The sequence below is a fragment of the Schistocerca americana genome, chromosome 1 (assembly GCF_021461395.2).
Source record: "Schistocerca americana isolate TAMUIC-IGC-003095 chromosome 1, iqSchAmer2.1, whole genome shotgun sequence".
NCBI lineage: Eukaryota > Metazoa > Arthropoda > Insecta > Orthoptera > Acrididae > Schistocerca > Schistocerca americana.
Genome location: NC_060119.1, coordinates 276657016 through 276678737, shown reverse-complemented (window position 1 = coordinate 276678737; position 21722 = coordinate 276657016). Strand labels below are relative to the sequence as shown.

The 21722-nt window shown below is 38.2% G+C and overlaps 1 protein-coding gene across 1 annotated transcript in view; it reads right to left on the bottom strand.

Moving 5' to 3' along the window:
• Window positions 1–21722, bottom strand: part of LOC124593772 (ATP-dependent DNA helicase Q4) — a 155710-nt gene that overhangs the window by 89079 nt on the left and 44909 nt on the right. Inside the window, exons 5-6 of the mRNA XM_047132124.1 lie at window positions 2633–2862; window positions 2140–2409 (exon numbers count right to left, since the gene is read on the bottom strand). Coding sequence (XP_046988080.1) covers window positions 2140–2409; window positions 2633–2862 — 500 coding nt within the window. The remainder of the gene's footprint in view (window positions 1–2139; window positions 2410–2632; window positions 2863–21722) is intronic.

Here is a 21722-nt window from a genome sequence, read left to right as displayed (position 1 = left end):
AGCTGTAACCGCGCGAACTCCGTGGCTTGCAGACGCGGCACTGACGCCACTGAATAGCTCGCATTACTTGAGACCAGTGACAGATATCAGTATCATTATCATTTCAAAATCTTTTTGGTACATTTAGCTACATTTCATTCCCAACAATGTATGGTCTAAAACGGATCTAACAGTAAGCTAACCGCTACATAACTTTTTCACTACAAGATTTGTAAATCAAGTGCACAACGTTGACAAATAGCATCATTTCACAATGACTGTTACGAAATATGGAAAGATAAATGATTCAATACGAAGCTAAGCTGTTGCACTACCACGTGTACAAATATCAGATTCTTTAGCCGCATACTTTCTTCAAAATCGGTTGGGAAGCGTTACGAAACTAAGAAATCACGCGAAACGAAAAGTAGACTTTTTCTTTTATCACGACGTAAGTAACGCTTTTAAGGAAAAAATAAGTTCATAAAACGATGTGGCGAAGTCTTATATACCGCTAAGAATTTTTAAAACATGAAAATCGGAGAAGTGGATTTTCCCCCATTTCGCCGTCCCGGCTCAGCGCGGCGCGCAATGTGAATGCACTACTCGTCGGCCTAAGCTGGCTAGGCACGAGCCGAGCCAGTACGTGTCAGCCCAGCTCGGCCCGGCCGGCAGTGTGAACGCAGCCTAAGTCTTGTTCCTCCTACCACCGAACTTCACTAATTCCTACTATATCTAACTTTAACCTATCCATTTCCCTTTTTAAATTTTCTAACCTACCTGCTCAATTAAGGGATATGGCATTCCACGCTCCGATCCATAGAATGTGTTTTGTTCCTCCTGATAAAGACGTCCTCCTGAGTAGTCCCCACCCAGAGATCTGAATGGGGGACTGTTTTACCTCCGGAATATTTTACCCAAGAGGACGTCATCATCATTTAACCATACAGCAAAGCTGCATGCTCTCAGGAAAAATTACAGCTGTAGTTTCCCCTTGCTTTCAGCCATTCGCAGTACCAGCACAGCAAGGCTGTTTGGGTTGATGTTACAAGGCCACATCAGTCAATCATCCAGACTGTCTCTCCTGCACCTACTGAAGAGGCTGCTGTCCTCCTTCAGAAACCACATGTTTGTCTGGTGGCCTCTCAACAGATACCCTTCCATTGTTGTTGCAGCTATGGTACGGCTATCTGTATAGTTGAGGCATGTGAGCCTCCCCATCAGTGGCAAGGTCCACGGTTCATTGGGGGGGGGGGGGGGATTGACTAGAATGTATGTTTTAAAAATGCATGTCTATGTTGGTCACAAAAGTAGCTATGTAACTGATCTCTCGCCAAAATCGAAACATTACTCAGCTAGTGTTTTGAGGTTACCTGGTACTGGGAGTCCTGTTTCACCATTCTTTTGCCACATTTCTACATTACATAAAAACAACGTGTACAGGTTGTGAAATTTTCACCAGATGTTACTACAGCTAGTTAGTGAAGAAGTATTAAATGTGTAATGAAACTGCTCCCATGAATGTACTTCAACAGACAATTCCTTCTATCAGTCTTTCCTGATGTATTCATAACCACAGCGTCATTGCATCACTTGTTTACTCACACATAAATCATGAAGTCTCAACATCATATCATCCTTACACAGTACAATATGCTGTGCAATACACTGAGTGAGTGATAATATTTCTACAGTTCTGCAGTCTCCTAAAATATATTGTACAAAGTGTCAGATACTGCTCTTAGCATTGTGTAATAAATGCTGAGCATGTGAGGGCCCCTTAAAGATAACAACTCAGAATGTAGTTGAGGTAGACAGACACGAGTAAGACTGAAAATGTTGAGCTTTCAGACAATGTCTTCCAGCTGGCTGTAGCAGAAAGCTCCAGTTCTTTTTCAGGGCGTACTACACACTTGCTGGAAAATGGAGCAACATTTTCAGTATTGTTTACGAGGCTATCATCCAATCAGCACCTCAACTTTTTACCTTTTCCACTATTTATAGAGTATCAAGGACTTTCCATTACCATATTTATTTTCAAATTTCATTACTTTAAGTCAATGGAGTAACTGTATGCTGGAACACAACAGCTGAATGAACAACAGGCAGTTTGCAATGACTGATTATCATCTACAGGTGAAGAAATCTTATACTTCTTACCTTACATATTGAAAGATAAGATGGTCTGAAATTGTGCGACCACTGAGACACACAATGAGCTTCATCAATACATGCAAATGCTATTGGAGGTAGAAGTTTCAGAAGGCCACCAAAACCTTTTGATTTTACACATGATGCCACTGCTTCAGGGGAGACTAACAATATTTGCAGTTTTCCTGACTTCACCATATCAGTGACCTTTTCCCTTTGTTTTTCTGTCTGATTGGTATGTAGACACGCTGCTTGTAAACAGGAAGATATTCTCATCACCTGTAAGAAGAGTGAGTGAAAACTATAATTTCATTCCAGCTGACATGATGTCTGAGAACATATTTATAAAATAAAATAATGGTATATTAGGAACAATTTTTCATCAAAACTATTGATTGTAATTTCTTTCACATTATGATGTCAAATTAAAGTGAAGTAGTGTCATTATTTTTACATTGTAAACAATCATCACTAACAAAAATAATTAATTTCCAGAACACACCTGATCTTCCATTAATGAAACTAGTGGAGAGATAACTAATGTTATGCACTTGCTACGCTGAGCAAACATATAAGCTGGTAACTGATAGCACAAGCTTTTTCCCGAACCTGTTGCCAACATTAGTAAAGTTGACTTCCCAGAAAGTATCCTCATTATTGCTTCCTCTTGACCATGACGAAAACTGTCATGTCCAAAAAGTTTTAGGGCTTCATAAACTTCCTCTGGAGTATCTGACAACAGTAAAAATTTGCAGTTTAAGGCAGCTGTAATGATTTCACACATACCAACAAACAGTTTAAATTTCTAATCATAGCACAACATACCATACATTTTTAAGTGGACAGATAAAAAAAATTCTCACCCCAAGTGGCAGCAGTAGAACACAAATATAAAAAGAATTAAAGTTTGTAAGCTTTCAGAGCCAGTAGCACCTTCTTCTGGCAGAAGGGGTGAAGGGGAAGGAAGAGGGTTGTAGAAAGAGGACTGGTAAGCATTAGGAAAAGGGATAGAATTGAGGGAAGTCACCCAGAACCCCCTGCTAAGGGAGACTTACCAGACGAGATGAGGAGGGAAAACTGATTGTTGGCAGTCCCTAACAAATCAGTCTTTCCTTCTCATCCCATCCAGTAAGTCACCTCTGATTTGAGGTTATGGGCAACCTTTTCAGACTCTACCCCGTTTTGTAAACCTCACCAGTTCTGTTCCTTCACCCCTCTTCGTTTCTTTCAAACCTTTTGTCAGAAAACGGTACCACCAATTCTGAAAGCTTGCAAACTGTAATACCTTTTACATGTGTGTTGACCTGCCACGGCTTGTTGAGTGGATTTTTATCTATCCAATTACATTATAGTTTAAAAAATTGATTATTTTCATTGATACACTACATATATCTGGTACATTATGAACATGTGTGAATTCCTAAGGGAGCAAACTGCTGAAGTCATCAGTCTCTTGACTTACATACTACTTAAACTAATTTATGCAAAGAAGGCAACCACACACACACACACACAAACGCACGCCCAAGGGAGGACTCGAACCTCCAGCGGGAGAGGCCGTGCAATCAGTGACATGGCGCTGCCAACTGCGTGGCCACTCTGGGTGGCGTTATATTATCATGAACAGACTATCAAACACAACTGAAACAAAAAGAAATTACTTGCTTCTTTTAGAAGAAGACAATATGTGAATCAATAACGAATAACAGATGCCACAGTTTTGACTTCAGGTAAAGATAATTCAACATAACTTCCTTTACATTATGTTATTTGGTTCTGAATAATTAATATTATTCCTTTTTCTCTAATTTGTAAGTACTTGCCTTATATATTGACCTGGTAAAGTTAAAGCACTTTAAAAAAAGATGTAAAACAAAACTGATAATACTCATTAAAACATTACAGGAAAAATATACAGCAGTTCTCATTCCACATGTTCATAATACTCTTTTTTTTCTTACTGTACACATTTAGCATCATGTTTAGCAGTTCAAACTAAATGGAAAACATGGTGAATAACTACTCCATAATTCCACACAAACTCAAGCTTTATTCAACAACGACATTATTTGTGTTTCCTTCTCTTTCTTAACCATTCTGCACCTACAGGCAAACATGTATGCCCAGCAATTAGAATGTACAGACAGCTACAGACATAGCCAGGAAGGTCTGACAGCTAAGGGCATTCAGGTATGCCCAGGTGTGGGAGCTACAGGTAATCAGTGACTCACTGCTGTCCACGTTTGAACATTTCTGCGAGTGCTGTCATTATATGGCTCTTTTCCATCTGCTACATTGTTTTAGCTCCCTCTACCTTTTTCTTCCTGTGTTGTCCATGTTTTACCGCTGACACCCTGCTTCATCCCATGCTTCGGCGTGGGTGAGCACATATTTTTCAACGATTTTTACCCGTGTTTTATGTTCCGTTTTATATTCCTGTTCTGGGATTTTTCTTGACACCCGTCTCCCTATGTTACTGAACGGGCGCTGAAGACCTTGCTGTCGTGCACCCAAAAAACCCCTCTATTACTACTACTACTACTTCTTGATTATGTCAGAAAGTGGTACTGCTTTTATCTGCTCCTGGGTCCTTTCTGATTATGAGCCTTGTACTGGGCCAGTCTTATTTCCATATTTGGTGAGCCAACAATGTTTGCCTGCATTGCCTTAGCAATGTCGAGACGTAATTTATCAGGACAAGGAAATAATGGAATTCCTCATAAATGGTAGTGATACTTCGGACTTTTTTTCAGATGAAGATTTGGATGTGTCTGGGCGTACTGGTGATTCTTCAACATCACAAGAAACTTCTTCAGAAGATTCTTCTCCTGGAGAGGGAAAAGATGATGAAGCAGTAGGAGCAAATTCGTCATGAAAAAGAATGATAATTGGTCAGAGAATCGTCCTATGATGAAATGCCACTGTTTCGTGAACATATTTAGCATACATGTAAATGTAGGCTTTGAAGATTCAGTAAGTCAATTTTGTACTTTATGTCATTTGAATTTGTTTCTGCCATTTATAAAGAGATAAATAATTATTACATATTTCTTAATGAAAAAAATAAAGACAGCGCCCAGCAGATTCGCATGTTGGAAGCATATAGAGCTTGCAGAATTATATTGCTTCTTGGTACATTCCAGGCTTATGCCAAGAACTAAGAAGCTAGAAGTAAATAAATATTTTCAACAGATTCTTTACTTCAAACACCAATATTTTCTCACATAATGTCCACAGACTGGTAGAAACTGATTTACTGCACTTTAGTAACAATTTGACCACATGTCAAGCTATTTTGGTGAAAATGCAGCTGATTGTACAACATACAAGGAAAACAACCCATAGAAGCCATACCTCTTCAGAAAAATTTTAATAGATGAAAGTTTGTTTCTTTTCAAAGGAAAGCTACAATTTAAGCTGTACGAAATAAAGAAACATAGCCATTTGGTATGAAAATTTTAGTTCTTTGTGATGTGTAAAATAATCACATTTAGATTACAATGAATACACTGATGTCACCATGGAAATAGACTGTGGAAATGCTAATGGGAGATCAGGCACTGTTGTAAGTTTGTTATTGCCATTTCTCAAAGAAGGTCATACCATTTGTTTAGACAATTGGTATTCAAGCCCCGAATTATTCCTATGGCTCCAGGAGAAATGTACAACAACATTGGAACAGTACGGAAAGAAAGGGAAATGTTTTCCACCATTGCCTGGCAAAATGAAAAAAAGTGGAAAAACAATTTAAGTCCTTTGGAACACTGTCGGTACCAAACTGAATGGACAACAAAGAAATGTGGATGGTTTCCACCATAAATAGACCATATTTTGTTGAAACCTCAAAAAAGGAACACGAACCAGGCCAAAATAAATTGAAATACACTTGTGTAGTGAACTATAATAAGTTAGTGGGTGCTGCTGATAAGACAGGCATTATGCAATGCACAGTGCATCTGAAATACAATGAACTGGAAAAGAGGCTATTCTCTCATTTGACTGACTTTTGTGCACTGAGTGCAAAAACAATTTTTAAATAAAAAGGTAACAGAACACACCACCAGCAAAATTCCACTTTGAACTAATCTGCCAGATGCTATATAAATTTAATGGACAAACATGTAAAACTGAGGTTCAATGGATATCAAAACAAGACTCCCTTTTGACTGCAAAATAAAGAAGGGCTTTACTCGAGGTTCCTTAGAGCAATAGACAAAAAACAAGTTCCCCAGAGGCTCTATGTAGTATGTACTGCTTATTCACCATGAAAAAAGAAAGGCAGATAAAGAGCAAAAATTGTCATGTTGCTCTTTTCATGGTGCCATGTTTTGAAAAATATCACACACTAAGGAAATATTAGGATGTTTCAGTGACTGAGTATGCTGCAAGAAAAGGAAAGTAAAAAGAATAAAAAACTGAAAAGAAAAAGTACCAGAAAAGGTTCTTTATTCAGTCAATAGCAGTCTGCGTCAAAAATGAGGATGAGCAACCACAAAACTAAATTTTACAGAATGCAACAAACTGAAAGAGGGAACAGTGAAGAAGGTAGGATCTTATTCTCAAATTTTTTACTATGGAGAATCGAGTTTAGACTTCAATTATAAACAAAGCAATACGCTTATCGCAAAATGGGTTGTACTGAAGTTTCTGATGTTTAATTCAGTGTGAGACACAATATGCTTTTAAAGTTCAATAATTATTCTTTATTTATGATTATAGTAAGAACCGTTGGCCCAAGTTTCGGGCACCTTCACTACAAATTGCTCACTTTAAACATATACATCTTAAAATGTATTCGCCTGGTGTCAATGAAATTTTAATGGGTTACAGACAAATACATTGGTAGTCTAAATAGCAAGTTACAGAATTTTTCAGTAACAAATACAAAAGTTTTTCATTTTTCTAATGTACTTTTTTCTCAGCTCAGGATAAGCTTATACTACAAAGTATGTGTTAGTTTTCAAAGTTCTCTTTCATCGTTCTCAGAAACTGAACCACAGTGACCTTACAGAGTGATACAGATTTTATAAAGAGTACTATCAAAGAATGGTTCTTAGTGTGTTGAACTTGCAATTAGCTGACAATGGCTGTAGCCCGCAGTGCTTGTCAGCTGAGTCAGCCACCGGCTGGTCCGATATGTTTACCCCTGTCAGCCAGACAGGCAAGAAGGACGCTCAACCCTCGCAGCCCCAAAAGGGTTAATCAGCTGAATCCATGTCCCAGTTCATTTCTAATAGTAAGCCATTAATTATGTTTGTTAGTACCGTGAAGCACGTGTGAATAAAATATGCACTCTAAAACTGTGGGGTTACAGAATAATAATACAGAGCACAAGAACTATCAAATGTAAATCATGTTATACAGTCCTATACTTACACCTGTACACAGTAAGTGATGCACAACAAGATTGCATGCCATAGCATTCTAACAAACTTTTTCTTTTTCTAGCACACAAATACCTACATCCTCAGGTCTTTTGAAAACAGAATGTGTAGTGTTAAAAAATCCCTCTGAAGTTAACAACCGTAGTTGTAAATCGGAGCTTGCTCCAACTAAGGTTGACAACCGTCGAAAGTCAAAAACGGAAAGTTCTTTTAGGAAAAAAATTCCACCGTCCTGCTCAAAAAGACAGGAAAAGGCTACATCGGATTCGGTGGGTATTCAACTAGAAGATAGCAACGAATCGGAGTGTTTGCAACCATCCAAATGCACACTAAAATACAAAAAGAAGAGTAAACATGAGCAAATAAATTATATAGCAACACACAACATAAACTCACTACTTCAGACCGGAAAACTCAAGAGGCACACAGATGAACTAAATAAACAAAAAATTTTAGTAACAGGGATCCAAGAAATGAGAAACACCACAGAGGACCCATTCGAATCACAAGGATACAGAATTTATAATGGGAAACCAGGACCGAGGGCAATGAAACAATGTCTCCAGTTTGGAACAGGGTTTTTAGTAAACATAAAAATAATAGATTCAGTAACGGATTTCCAAGCAGCATCACCAAGAACTGCGACTCTAAGCTTTAAAAAATGAATAAAACCTATACAATAATGAATGCTCATGCCCCAACAAATGAAAAAAATTGTCTAACAAAAATAAATTTTGGGACCTTCTACAACAAACTGTGAACAGAGTAAATAAAAAGAATGTAAATATCTTATTGGGAGATTTCAATGCTCACTTGGGAAAAGAAAGGAAATATAAAGATATAATTGGAAAATGGAGTCTACATAAATTTACGAACAAAAACGGTCAAAGACTTGTAGAACTCTGCAGAGAAAACAACCTCATATCTAAATCAACATACTTTAGAGGAAGCCAAGTAAATTTAAAACATGGAAACATCCAGACTGGAGGAAGGGCGAGTGGCAGCTAGACCATGGCTGTATGGACAAAAATTTTCATAAGGAGATCCACAATGTTAAAGTACTGAGAGGAGTAGACACAGGCTCAGACCATTATATGGTTAAAATTAAAATCAAATTCACTCCGTTAAAGAAGAGGACCAGAAAAACTAACAAAATAAAAAGGAGGTTTGACCCACATCAGCTAATTACAAATAATAAGTACCAACAAATAACACAAACCATCAAATTAACAAATGATCTAGAACAACTAGTGCCTAATCTTAAAAAAGAAGCAGAGAATCTAGCTCCCTTGAACCCACGAAGGAAACATGTATGGTGGACATCAGAATGTGACAAATTCCATGAAGATAGACACCAAGCATAGTTAAAGTTTCAAACACATAAAACTGAAGAAAATGCCATCAACCTAAAAAATGAAAGAAAAAAAATCACACAAAATATTAGAAGAATCAAGAGAGGATTTCATAAAGATATTACAAACTCTATAGAAGGTAATTATCATAAAACCAACTCCATGAACTACTATAAAATCTTTGGGAAACAACTACAACAATATGAGGCCCCTACAATAATACTGAAAGATGAAGATGGAAAAATGACACACAGTAACATTGAAAATGCAGAAATCATGGCAAAAGCATTTAACAAACTTCTGAATTGCGAGGAACCCAAAGAATCCTTACAAATCAACATAAATACCCCAATAAAACCAAACCTAACAAACTAGACCCTCCAACTTTCCAAGAAGTAGAAAAAATTCTTCAAGAACAAAAAAATTATAAGGCATGTGGAGAAGATCAGGTTTTTGTGGAAATGTGGAAATATGCAAGTGACACAGTCAAGACCTCCTTACATATGGCTCTAACAAAAATTTGGGTAACAGAACGATTTCCCGAACACTCGACCACAGCTGTCATCCACCCACTATACAAAAAGGGAGATAAGAGCAACCCAGACAACTACAGAGCAATCTCTCTCCTAGATTGCACATACAAAATTCTATCCAAGATCCTATATGAAAGAATCAAGGAGCAATTAGAACAGGAGTTAGGGGAATATCAGGGAGGTTTCAGACCATGGAGAAGCTGTGCAGAACAGATAATTAGTTTAAAATTGATTATGGCATACTACAAGAAATGGAACAAACCTCTGGCAATAACATTTGTAGATTTTAAGAAGGCATATGACTGTCTCCAGAGACCTTCAGTATTAAAAATTTTAAGAAATTTAGGACTCTATCCAAAACTAATTAAAATAATACAACTCACTCTAACCAACACCAAATCAAAAGTGAAGTTTAGAGGAGAAATTTCGGAACCATTCCTCGAAAAAACAGGCTTAAGACAAGGTGACTGCCTATCACCATTACTGTTCAACTGTGCACTGGAATACATAATAAGAGAATGGTACAAGGACAATCCAAAGATGATAAGAATTGGAAGTGCAAAAGATGATATTAGCTTAAACTGCTTGGGATTCGCTGATGGTCTTGTTCTCCTAGCCAACACCGTTCAAGAAGCAAGGCAACAAGTGAAATCACTACAAGAAATAGCAGAGAAAGTAGGCCTTAGAATATCATTTGAAAAAACGGAGATTATGCTAACTGATCCACCACTTGCAAACAAAATTACAATAGGAGAACAGGAAATCAAAACTGTTGATAAATTTAAATATTTAGGCGAAATAATAACACACAATCTAAATGAGAAGCCATCATGGCAGAATAGAATAAAAAAACTGAACTACGCAAATTACATTACCAAAACTACATACAACAAAAAAAGCCCATCTATAGATGCAAAATTACAACACTATAAAACAGTTACACAACCAGAAATTACGTATGCAGCTGAAACTATCTTCAAAACAACTAATACAGCAGAAATTGACAGAATACTAAAAACAGAAAGAAGAATAATTAGGACATGTATAAATAAACAGTATAAAATAAATGGACATTGGAGAATAGCATCAAATGAAACAGTATATAAGAAAATAGACCCAGTCATGAGCACAATCAGGAAGAAACACATCTCATTCTTTGGACATCTGATGAGAACTCCAGAAAACAGAAATAGTAAAAAAATAATACAAAAATTGTGGAATAACAAGAGCGACATTAAATGGATCACAGAAATTAAGGAAGATATAAAAGAACTTCAAATTACAGTAGATGACCTTAAAAACCAGACAGAGAAAACCAGAATACTGCAAGGCCCACAAACCAGACTACAAATGAAAATCAATAAAAGGAGTACAGGAAGAGTGGTCTCAGATGAAGAAAGAAACAAAATATCTGAAAGAATGAAGAAATATTGGGCAGACAGAAGAGCAAAACACCTTTCATACAAGAATAGACTCTAATAATTATATTACCTAAATATCATATTAAGTTATTGTTGAACCAAATTGTATCCCTGTGTAACAACTTGTTTACAACTTTATATTTTTGACTAGAGTGGTCCAATGAAGGCCATAAAACAAATAATAATAAAAATAAATAATAATAAATTCTGTAGTTGTATGGTGTCAACATCTAGTTTTTATAGCAGCACCAAATCTACACACTCAAGTAGAAATTCTCAGTCTGCTGCTTCTACAGATGAATTGGTTAACTTATAGTCTTTGGATTTACATAATACTTTGAGTAACGAGGGTGACTTCTGAGCCTATCAAATTTCATAAATCTTATCATAATTTCCTGGTTCGAGTGTTTCCGCTGTCATCAGGAACATCTTTAAAACAATATTTTAAGTAATTGTTCACTACACATGCAGTGATGCTGCCAACAGGCAAGTAAATAGTTAAAGCTATATTTATGGAGTTCAGTGTTTCTAAATATGTGCGTGACATTTAACTCATAAAGGGAGGCCACAGTGTTTGACACTAGTAATAGTATTTCATACATAATACATTTAAAAGGTAATGTGGCCAAAAGACATGTATTTGCCAGAACTTTTATTGAATTTCCAACATTATCTGGTTGTTTGGTAAATTTATTAACACTACAAATATTATATTTATAATTATTGTCAAGTAAACAATCAAATGTATAACGTTTTCCTCAAAACGTAAGCCTGTCAAGATTTCTGAAATCCCTTACATCTGCACTCCAGTATTGAGAACCACTACACACCTGGATACTTCGACCTGCAGACACAGGCTTCAAGGATGAGGGACAGATTAAGAAAGACCTAGTCAATCACTGGTATACAGAGGTGTAAATAACTTTATTCAATAACACAGTGAATTAAAATAGGCCAGAACATGAGAGTAAATGTCAATTAACCCTCGGATGTGCTTTCAACATTACAATTTGCAGGATAATATTTTTCATATAGATGCGGAAAACAAATTCAAATAGCATCTACTACATCGAATGAATGCAATTTTTCCACACACACACACACACACACACACACACACACACACACACACACACAAACAGAATCTTCAAAGCCTCTAAGAAAAAACAAAGCTCACTGACATTTTGAAAAATTTCTGTTTCTTCTGACAACTTTGAAGCAAACTGTGTGTTATGCAATGTTCTTAAACTTATTGGTGGCTAAAACTGGCAATGCGAAGCAATTTCTCATTCATTGTCAATCAAATATGGACAAAATTGACTGTGCTGTATAAAGTTTCTAACTTTCCTATACAAATAAAAGTTGCATAATATTTGTTGTAATAATTAAAATTAGTAAACAGCAGGATAGCATTGGAAATCAATGAAAGTTCATGCAAATACACATGTCTTTTCATCTTGTTACTTTTCAAATAATCATTTAACCATACAGTAAAGCTGCATGCCCCCAGGAATACCACCTGAAGGTGGCAGATACAAAATACAGGGAGCGAAAGGCTATTTACAATTCGTACAGAAACCATATGGCAGTTAAAAGAGACGAGGGGCATGAAAGGGGAGCAGTGGTTGAAAAGGGAGTGAGACAGGGTTGTAGCCTATGCCCAATGTTATTCAGTCTGTATACTGAGCAAGTAGTAAGAGGGGAAAAAAAAAAGAAAAATCTGGAACAGGAATTAAAATCCACAGAGAAGAAATAAAAACTTTGAGGTTTGCCAATGACATTGTAATTCTGTCAGAGACAGCAAAGGACCTGGAAGAGCAACTCAATGGAATGGACAGCTTCTTGAAAGGAGGATATAAGATGAACATCAACAAAAGCGAAAGGAGGATAATGGAATGTAGTTGAATTAAATCGGGTGATGCTGAGAGAATCAGATTTGGAAATGAGACACTTAAAGTAGTAAACGAGTTTTGCTATTTGGGGAGCAAAATAACTGATGATGGTCGAAGTACAGAGGATATAAATCGAAGTACAGAGGATATAAAATATAGGCTGGCTATGGTAAGGAAAGAGTTTCTGAAGAAGAGAACATCAAGTATAGATTTAAGTGTCAGGATGTCTTTTCTGAAAGTATTTGTTAGGAGTGTAGCCAAGTATGGAAATGAAATATGGACGATAAAATAGTGTGGACAAGAGCAGAACAGCTTTCGAAGGGTGATGCTACAGAAGAATGCTGAATATTAGATGAGTAGATCACGTATCTAATGAGGAGGTACTGAACAGAACTGAGGAGAAGAGGAATTTATAGCACAGCTTGAATAGAAGAAGGGATCCGTTGGTAAGACACGTTCTGAAGCATCAGTGGATCACCAATTTAGTATTGAAGGGAAGTGTGTAGGGTAAAAAACATAGAGGGAGACCAAGAGACGAGTACACTAAGTAGATTCAGAAGGAGGTAGGTTGCAGTAGTTATTCGGAGATGAAGAGGCTTGCACGGGATAGAGTAGCATGGACAGCTGCATCAAACCAGTCTCTGGACTGAAGACCATAAAAACAACTTTTCTAATAAAATATGTACAAAATACGATGACAAGTCTTGAAAAAAATATAAATTAAAAAAAGATGGGCGGGACCCGAGCCAATGATCCATCATTATGGAGTTTGAACACTAACCACATTACTGCTGCCATACTGTGCTCAGAGTCGCGATGCATCAGTACATCACTAACGCATAAAACTTCTCTTGCAATTTCCTCAAAATTGTCTATATAGTATGCCTTAATTCTGACGGATGAAATGGATCGCAAGGGGATTCTCATAACCGGACTTCAAGAAATGAGAAATACTGATCAGGAGCCGATAGAATCACAAGGATATAGGATTTATAAGGGAATACCAGGGAAAAGAGTCATGAAACAGTGTCCACAATTTGGAACAGGATTCGTGGTGAGTCTGAAAATAAGAGAGTCCATAATAGAATGTAAAGCACAATCTCCCAGGCTCTCAACATTAACTCTAAAAGCTGCAAATAAAATGTACACAATAATAAATGCCCATGCCCCGACAAATGATAAAAATAATAAAAAAGAACACAGAGAAGAGGTAGAAAAATTTTGGGAGCTCTTAGATCAAACGACGAATAACATTAATAAAAATCACATCAAAATTTTAATTGGAGACTTCAATGCCCAGTTAGGAAGGGAAAAAGAGATATAGAGACATAATAGGGAAATGGACAGCACAAAGAAGAACAAACAAAAATGGCATAAGACTAGTGGAATTTTGCAGAAACCAAGACATGATCTCAAAGTCGACGTATTTTAAGAGAAGACCAAGTAAACTAAAAACTTGGAAACATCCAGACTGGAAAAAGGAGAATGGCAACTGGACCATGTCTGCATGGATAAGAATTACCACAAGGAAATTTACAATGTGAAAGTACTGAGAGGGACAGATACCGGATCAGATCATTACATGATAAAAATTAAAATTAAATTAACCCCATTAGCAAAGAAAAAATCCCACCAGAAGAAGAAGAGAACCTATGACCCTCATAAACTGATACAAAATGAAGATTATGAAGCACAAACCAGGGATATAAAAATAACAGATGATCTGGAAGAAATAATTCCCAAATTGAAACAAATAGCTGAACAAGTTGCCCCTATAAATCCAAGGAAAAAACACCAGTGGTGGAACGATGAATGTGATGAAGCAATGTTGGATCGACACCAAGCCTGGTTAAGGCATCAAAATGAAAAAACAGAAAAATCATATTTGGAACTCACAAAACAAAGGAAGACAACACAAAAAATAATAAGGAGAGGTAAACGTCAGTACCAAAAAGATATACTTCTAATGATAGAAACAAATAGTGAAAAAACAAACTCAAGAGACTATTACAAAATATTTGGCAGACAATTACAAAGATATGATCCTCCAACATTAATGTTAAAAGATAAAGATAATAACCTAGCCCATAGCAATAGTAAAAATACAGAAATTCTAGCAGAAACATTTAACAAGTTACTAAATTGTGAAGATCCCCCAGAACTTCTTCAGATAAACACAGAAACCCCAATTAAAACACCAGCAGAAAATATAAATCCACCTACAATTAATGAGGTCTACAGAGCTTTGAAAGAACTCAAAAACTACAAAGCAAGTGGAGAAGATCAAACGTTTGCTGAACTTTGGAAATATGCAGCAGAACCAGTAAAGATAGCATTACACCAACGCATAGTAAAAATCTGGAATGAAGAGAAATTACCGGAAAATTGGACTACTGCTATAATACATCCATTACATAAGAAAGGAGAAAAATCAAATCCAGACAACTATAGAGGAATTTCCCTTTTGGACTGCACATATAAGATCATGTCAAGAATACTATACAACAACTGTAAAGATCAATTAGAACTGGAACTGGGAGAATATCAAGGAGGATTTAGATCCTGGAGAAGCTGCCCACAACAGATAATCACCTTGAAGTTAGTTATGGATGTCTACAAAAGAAGGCAAAAACAACTAGTCATAACCTTTGTAGATTTCAAAAAGGCGTATGATTGCATCCATAGATCTTCAAGATGAAAATATTAAGGAATTTTGGACTTCATCCTAAATTAATAAAAATGATACAGTTAACCTTAACAAACACCAAATCCAAAGTAAAATTTAGAGGAGAAATATCTGAACCATTTACGATTAAAACAGGGTTGAGACAGGGAGATTGTTTATCACCATTGCTATTCAATTGTGCTCTTGAATATGTAATGAGAGAATGATACAAGGAAAATCCTATGATATTAAAATTGGAACTAAGAAAGATAAAATAAACCTAAATTGCTTGGGATTTGCTGATGACCTAGCATTACTAGCTAATAATATTCAGGAAGCCACGAAACAAATAACAAGCTTACAAAATATAGCACAAAAATTAGGACTCCAGATATCATTTGAAAAGACTGAAATAATGGTAATGGATCCACTTGTAATAGATCACATCACAGTGAACAATAGGGAAATTAAAATAGTGAAACAATTTAAATACCTGGGTGAAATTATAACACATAAATTGGACGAGAAACCTGCATGGCGAGCAAGAACTAATAAAATGATAAAAGCTCAAAAACTAACATGGTCTACGTACAATAAAAAATGTCTATCAACTAAAACAAAATTAAAACATTACAAGACAGTGGTTCAACCAGAGGTTACATACAGAGGTGAAACTCTTTTTAAAGTCACCCAGAAAAACAGGATTGACAAAATTTTAAAAGTAGAGAGAAGAATTGCTAGAACATGCATAAATAAGAAATATCAAAAAGCTGGGCAATGGCGGATAGTTCCAAATGAAGTGGTATACAGAGAACTGGAGCCCATCACTGATACTATACGAAAGAAAAGGATCTCTTTTTGTGGTCACATTCTGAGGACACCAGAAACCAGATTATCAAGGAAAATTATTGAGAAACTCTGGAATTTGAAACATCAAGGAGGATGGCTCAAGGAAATAAGAGAGGATATGGAAGAACTGGAAATAACTCTGGATGATTTGCAGAACAAAACGCCAAATTTAAAGAAGTTGAGGGACACAGAAATAAGATTTAAACCAAAAATTGACAGACGACATACAATGAAAAGGGTATTTACAGATAAGGAACGACGAAAAGCATCGGAACGAATGACGAGATACTGGGCCACTCGGAAGGGGAAAATACCAAAGAAGAGGACCAGAAATGATTGACTGAAGTGGTCCAATGAGGCCGTAAAAGCAGAAGAAGAAGAAGTATGCCTTATTACTTGCACATTATGTTGTCCTATGGGCTATTAAAAGTGCACAAAATTTGCTGTGAAGCTGTGATCCAAATGTCATGGGAATAAAAACTAATAAGAACTGTCTTAGCTAAAATTCAACCTGCGGTCTGGCCAATTGGGGTGAAAAATATGAGAAACGTCGAATAACAATGGCGACTGAGGAATCAGTAACTGAAATTGAGCGTATATAGATGGAAAGGCATAATACAGAACAGCATGGTGAATCTTACAGCGTGTGTTGCAATCCTGATCACCGCAGAACTGGATATAGTAGAGGTGACCACCACAAGCTAGAGCAGGGCACAAAGTGACACACATGGAGAAGGAAAGTAAATAAGCAGGCTACTAAATCAGTGGGTCGATGCTACAGCCATATAATAGGACAACCACGAAGTATAGTGAAAGGGACTAGCCTGGCTGTTTACAAGAAACTGAGCTTTAAACATAAGCTCAGACAGTATACTATGAAATGATGTAACTAAACCAAAGATGCATAAAATGTAAAAAATATGGTAAGACAAACAGCCCATTTAAGAGTGTGAGTGAGAGTGTGTGTGTGTGTGTGTGTGTGTGTGTGTGTGTGTGTGTGTGTTTTCTGTCAGACATGTCTAACAGGGGAGGTGCCCGAAGCCAGATGTCACACTTTCTGGAAGCAATTGCCTTAACTGCTTTGGCTATCTATGGACACTTTGTGGCCAACCCAAATTCTCAACTTATCGTACACTACTAAGTAGTATCCCTGTTCATTTACCTCATTTGCTCACAGTGTCTCCTGTATTTTTGCAAAACATTCAAACATTGACATATGCACTGCCATATACTATATTCACTGCAATACAGATACAAATGTAACTGGGGTAAGAGACCAAACGAAATGCAATAATTCCATCTGTGCTGATGGATACTGAGGGACCCTTATACCAAAATACAAAGAAAGTATCTCTGATCAATCTGTGAAAGTTTGTTGGTGGAGTTCTGGTTCACACTGTATATCGGTGATTTTTCAGACAGTGAAAGACATGGAGAAGAAGTTCTTTGCTGAAGACACCAACAACATACTGATAAAACACCAGAACCCCTAACAAAGAAAGCAAACAGAACCATTACAGATGTTTACAAGTGGGCAGTACGTAGTAAATTAACAATGAACATAAAAAAAACAAACAGCATACACCTCAGCACAAAGAGGGAAACCAGCTCTGTGGCACTGAGCACAGATGATAAACCTATAGATTATGTAACAAATACAAAGTTTTCGGAGATGAACATTGGTTGTCGATTAACACTGAATGAACACAAAGATACTAGCAGAAAGGATGTCATCAGGATGTTATGTGCTTATGCTTCTTGCAGTCATTCGCAACAGCGAAAGTTTGTGGTGACATAACATTCCTAAAGCCACTGAGTTCTTAGCTATGGGATTGTTCTCTGGGGATGAAAGGTTAGCCTTCTGCCGCCGAGCAGTGTGTCAGCAGTGCACAAGTAGCAGCTTTACTGCATTTACTAGGCAGTCTTGTATTTTAATAACAGTTTAAATTTTGTGTCTAATTGTTTGTGTTCTCTGTAAATTAGTTCAGACGTTCTTTGCACAACAGTATTTAGTATGGATAGGGACTGCGACTGCTGCGTTCGGATGTGGGTTGAGTTGGCATCCCTTCGCTCCTAGCTTCAGGCAGTGTTGGCTTCGGTCCCACAGCTTGAGAATGTTGCCAATGGGCATCACTGTGGAGGTCCAGACGGGGGTTTGTTGGGAATGGCGAGCTCGTCCCACACATCCCCCGATTGGACGACGACTGTGGCTGCCCGGGATACTGCCCGCATTGAGGATGACCTCTCACCCGTGGTAGAGTGGGAGGTTGTCTCGAGGTGTGGCAGGGGGCAAAAGACATTCCGGAGGGCTGAACAGAAGGCCTCTCCAGTTTGTCTGACGAACCAGTTTCAGGCTCTGTCTCTGGCTGATACTGATCTTCGGCCGGACATCGCTGCTTGTCCTGTTCCAGAGGTTGCCCTTCAGTCTGCAAGATCTGGGCGGTTGCAGAGGGTGGGCTTACTGGTAGCTGGGAGCTCCAACATCAGGCGTGTAATGGGGCCCCTTAGGGATATGGCTGCAAGGGAGGTGAAGAAAACCAATGTGCACTCTGTGTGCATACCAAGGGGAGTCATTCCAGATGTAGAAAGGGTCCTTCCGGATGCCATGAAGGGTACACGGTGCACCCATCTGCAGGTTGTCGCTCATGTCAGCACCAATGATGTGTGTCGCTATGGATCAGAGGGAATCCTCTCTGGCTTCCGGCAGCTATCTGATTTGGTGAAGATTGCCAGTCTCGCTAGCGGGATGAAAGCAGAGCTCACCATCTGCAGCATTGTCGACAGGACTGACTGCGGACCTTTGGTTCAGAGCCAAGTGGAGCGTCTGAATCAGAGGCTGAGACGGTTCTGCGACCCTCGTGTGGGCTGCAGATTCCTCAACTTGCGCCATAGGGTGGTGGGGTTTTGGGTTCCGCCGGATAGGTCAGGAGTCCACTGCACACAGCAGGCGGCTACATGGGTAGCAGGGGTTGTGTGGTGTGGACTGGGCCGTTTTTCAGGTTAGATGGCCTCAGGTAAGTACAGAAAGGGCAACAGCCTCAAAGGGACTAAGCAGCAGTCGGTATTGTAATTGTAAACTGTTGAAGCTGCATTGGTAAAGTACCCGAACTTCAAGCGTTGATAGAAAGCACCAAAGCTGAAATCGTTACAGGTACAGAAAGCTGGCTGAAGCCAGAGATAAATTCTGCCAAAATTTTTACAAAGGCACAGACGGTGTTTAGAAAGGATAGACTGCATGCAATGGTGGTGGCGTGTTTGTCGCTGTTAGTAGTAGTTTATCCTGTAGTGAAATAGGGGTGGATAATTCCTATGAATTATTATGGGTGGAGGTTATATTCAACAACCGAGCTAGGTTAATAATTGGCTCCTTTTACCGACCTCCTGACTTAGAAAAATCTGGAATACATTTCACATAAATTTCCTCAGCATGTTATAGTCTTAGGTGGAGATTTCAATTTACCAGATATAGACTGGGGCACTCAGCTGTTTAGGACAGGTGGTAGGGACAGAGCATCGAGTAACCTTGTACTGAGTGCACTATCCGAAAATTACCTCGAGCAATTAAACAGAGAACCGACTCGTGGAGATAACATCTTGGACCTACTGATAACAGACAGACCCGAACTTTTTGAGTCTGTAAGCGCAGAACAGGGAATCAGTGATCATAAGGCCGCTGCAGCATCCCTGAATATGGAAGTAAATAGGAATATAAAAAAAGGGAGGAAGATTTATCTGTTTAGCAAGAGTAACAGAAGGCAGATTTCAGACTACCTAACAGATCAAAACGAAAATTTCTGTTCTAACACTGACAATATTTAGTGTTTATGGAAAAATTTCAAGGCAATTATAAAATGCATTTTAGACAGGTACGTGCCGAGTAAATCTGTGAGGGACGGGAAAAACCCACCATGTTTCAACAACAAAGCTAGGAAACTACTGCGAAAGCAAAGAGAGCTTCACTGCAAATTTAAACGCAGCCAAAACCTCTCAGACAAACAGAAGCTAAACGATGTCAAAGTTAGCGTAAGGAGGGCTATGTGTGAAGTGTTCAGTGAATTCGAAAGTAAAATTCTATGTACCGATTTGACAGAAAATGCTAGGAAGTTCTGCTCTTACGTTAAATCAGTAAGTGGATCGAAACAGCATATCCGGACACTCTGGCATGATAATGGCATTGAAACAGAGGATGACACGTGTAAAGCTGAAATAGTAAACACCTTTTTCCAAAGCTGTTTCACAGATGAAGACCGCACTGCAGTTCCTTCTCTAAATCCTCGCACGAACGAAAAAATGGTTGACTTTGAAATAAGTGTCCACGGAATAGAAGAGCAACTGAAATCACTCAACAGAGGAAAGTCCACTGGACCTGACGGGATACCAATTCAATTCTACACAGAGCGCGCGAAAGAGCGAAAGAACTTGCCCCCCTTCTAACAGCCATGTACCGCAAGTCTCTAGAGGAACAGAAGGTTCCAAATGATTGGAAAAGAGCACAGGTAGTTCCAGTTTTCAACAAGGGTCGTCGAGCAGATGTGCAAAACTATAGGCCTATATCTCTGACATGGATCTGTTGTAGAATTTTAGAACGTATTTTTTGCTCGCGTATCATGTCATTTCCGGAAACCCAGAATCTGCTCTGTAGGAATCAACATGGAATCCAGAAACAGTGATCGTGTGAGACCCAACTTGCTTTATTTGTACATGAGACCCAGAAAATATTAGATACAGGCTCCCAGATAGATGCTATTCTCCTTGACTTCCGGAAGGCGTTCGATACAGTTCCGCACTGTCGTCTGATAAATATAGTAAGAGCCTACAGAATATCAGACCAGCTGTGTGGCTGGATTGAAGAGTTTTTAGCAAACAGAACACAGCATGTTGTTCTCAATGGAGAGACGTCTACAGACGTTAAAGTAACCTCTGGTGTGCCACAGGGGAGTGTTATGGGACCATTGCTTTTCACAGTAAATATAAATGACATAGTAGATAGTGTCGGAAGTTCCATGCGGCTTTTCGCGAATGATGATGTAGTTTACAGAGAGGTTGCAGCATTAGAAAATTGCGGCGAAATGCAGGAAGATCTGCAGCGGACAGGCACTTGGTGGACAGGGAGTGGCAACTGACCCCTAACACAGACAAATGTAATGTATTGCGAATACATAGAAAGAAGGCTCCTTTACTGTATGATTATATGACAGCAGAACAAACACTGGTAGCAGTTACTTCTGTAAAATATCTGGGAGTATGCGTACGGAACGATTTGAAGTGGAATGATCATATAAAATTAATTGTTGGTAAGGTGGGTGCTACGTTGAGATTCATTGGGAGATTCATAAGAAAATGTAGCCCATCAACAAAGGAGGTGGCTTACAAAACACTCATTCGACCTATACTTGAGTATTGTTCATCAGTGTGGGATCCGTACCACGTCAGGTTGACAGAGGAGACAGAGAAGATCCAAAGAAGAGTGGCGCATTTCGTCACAGGGTTATTTGG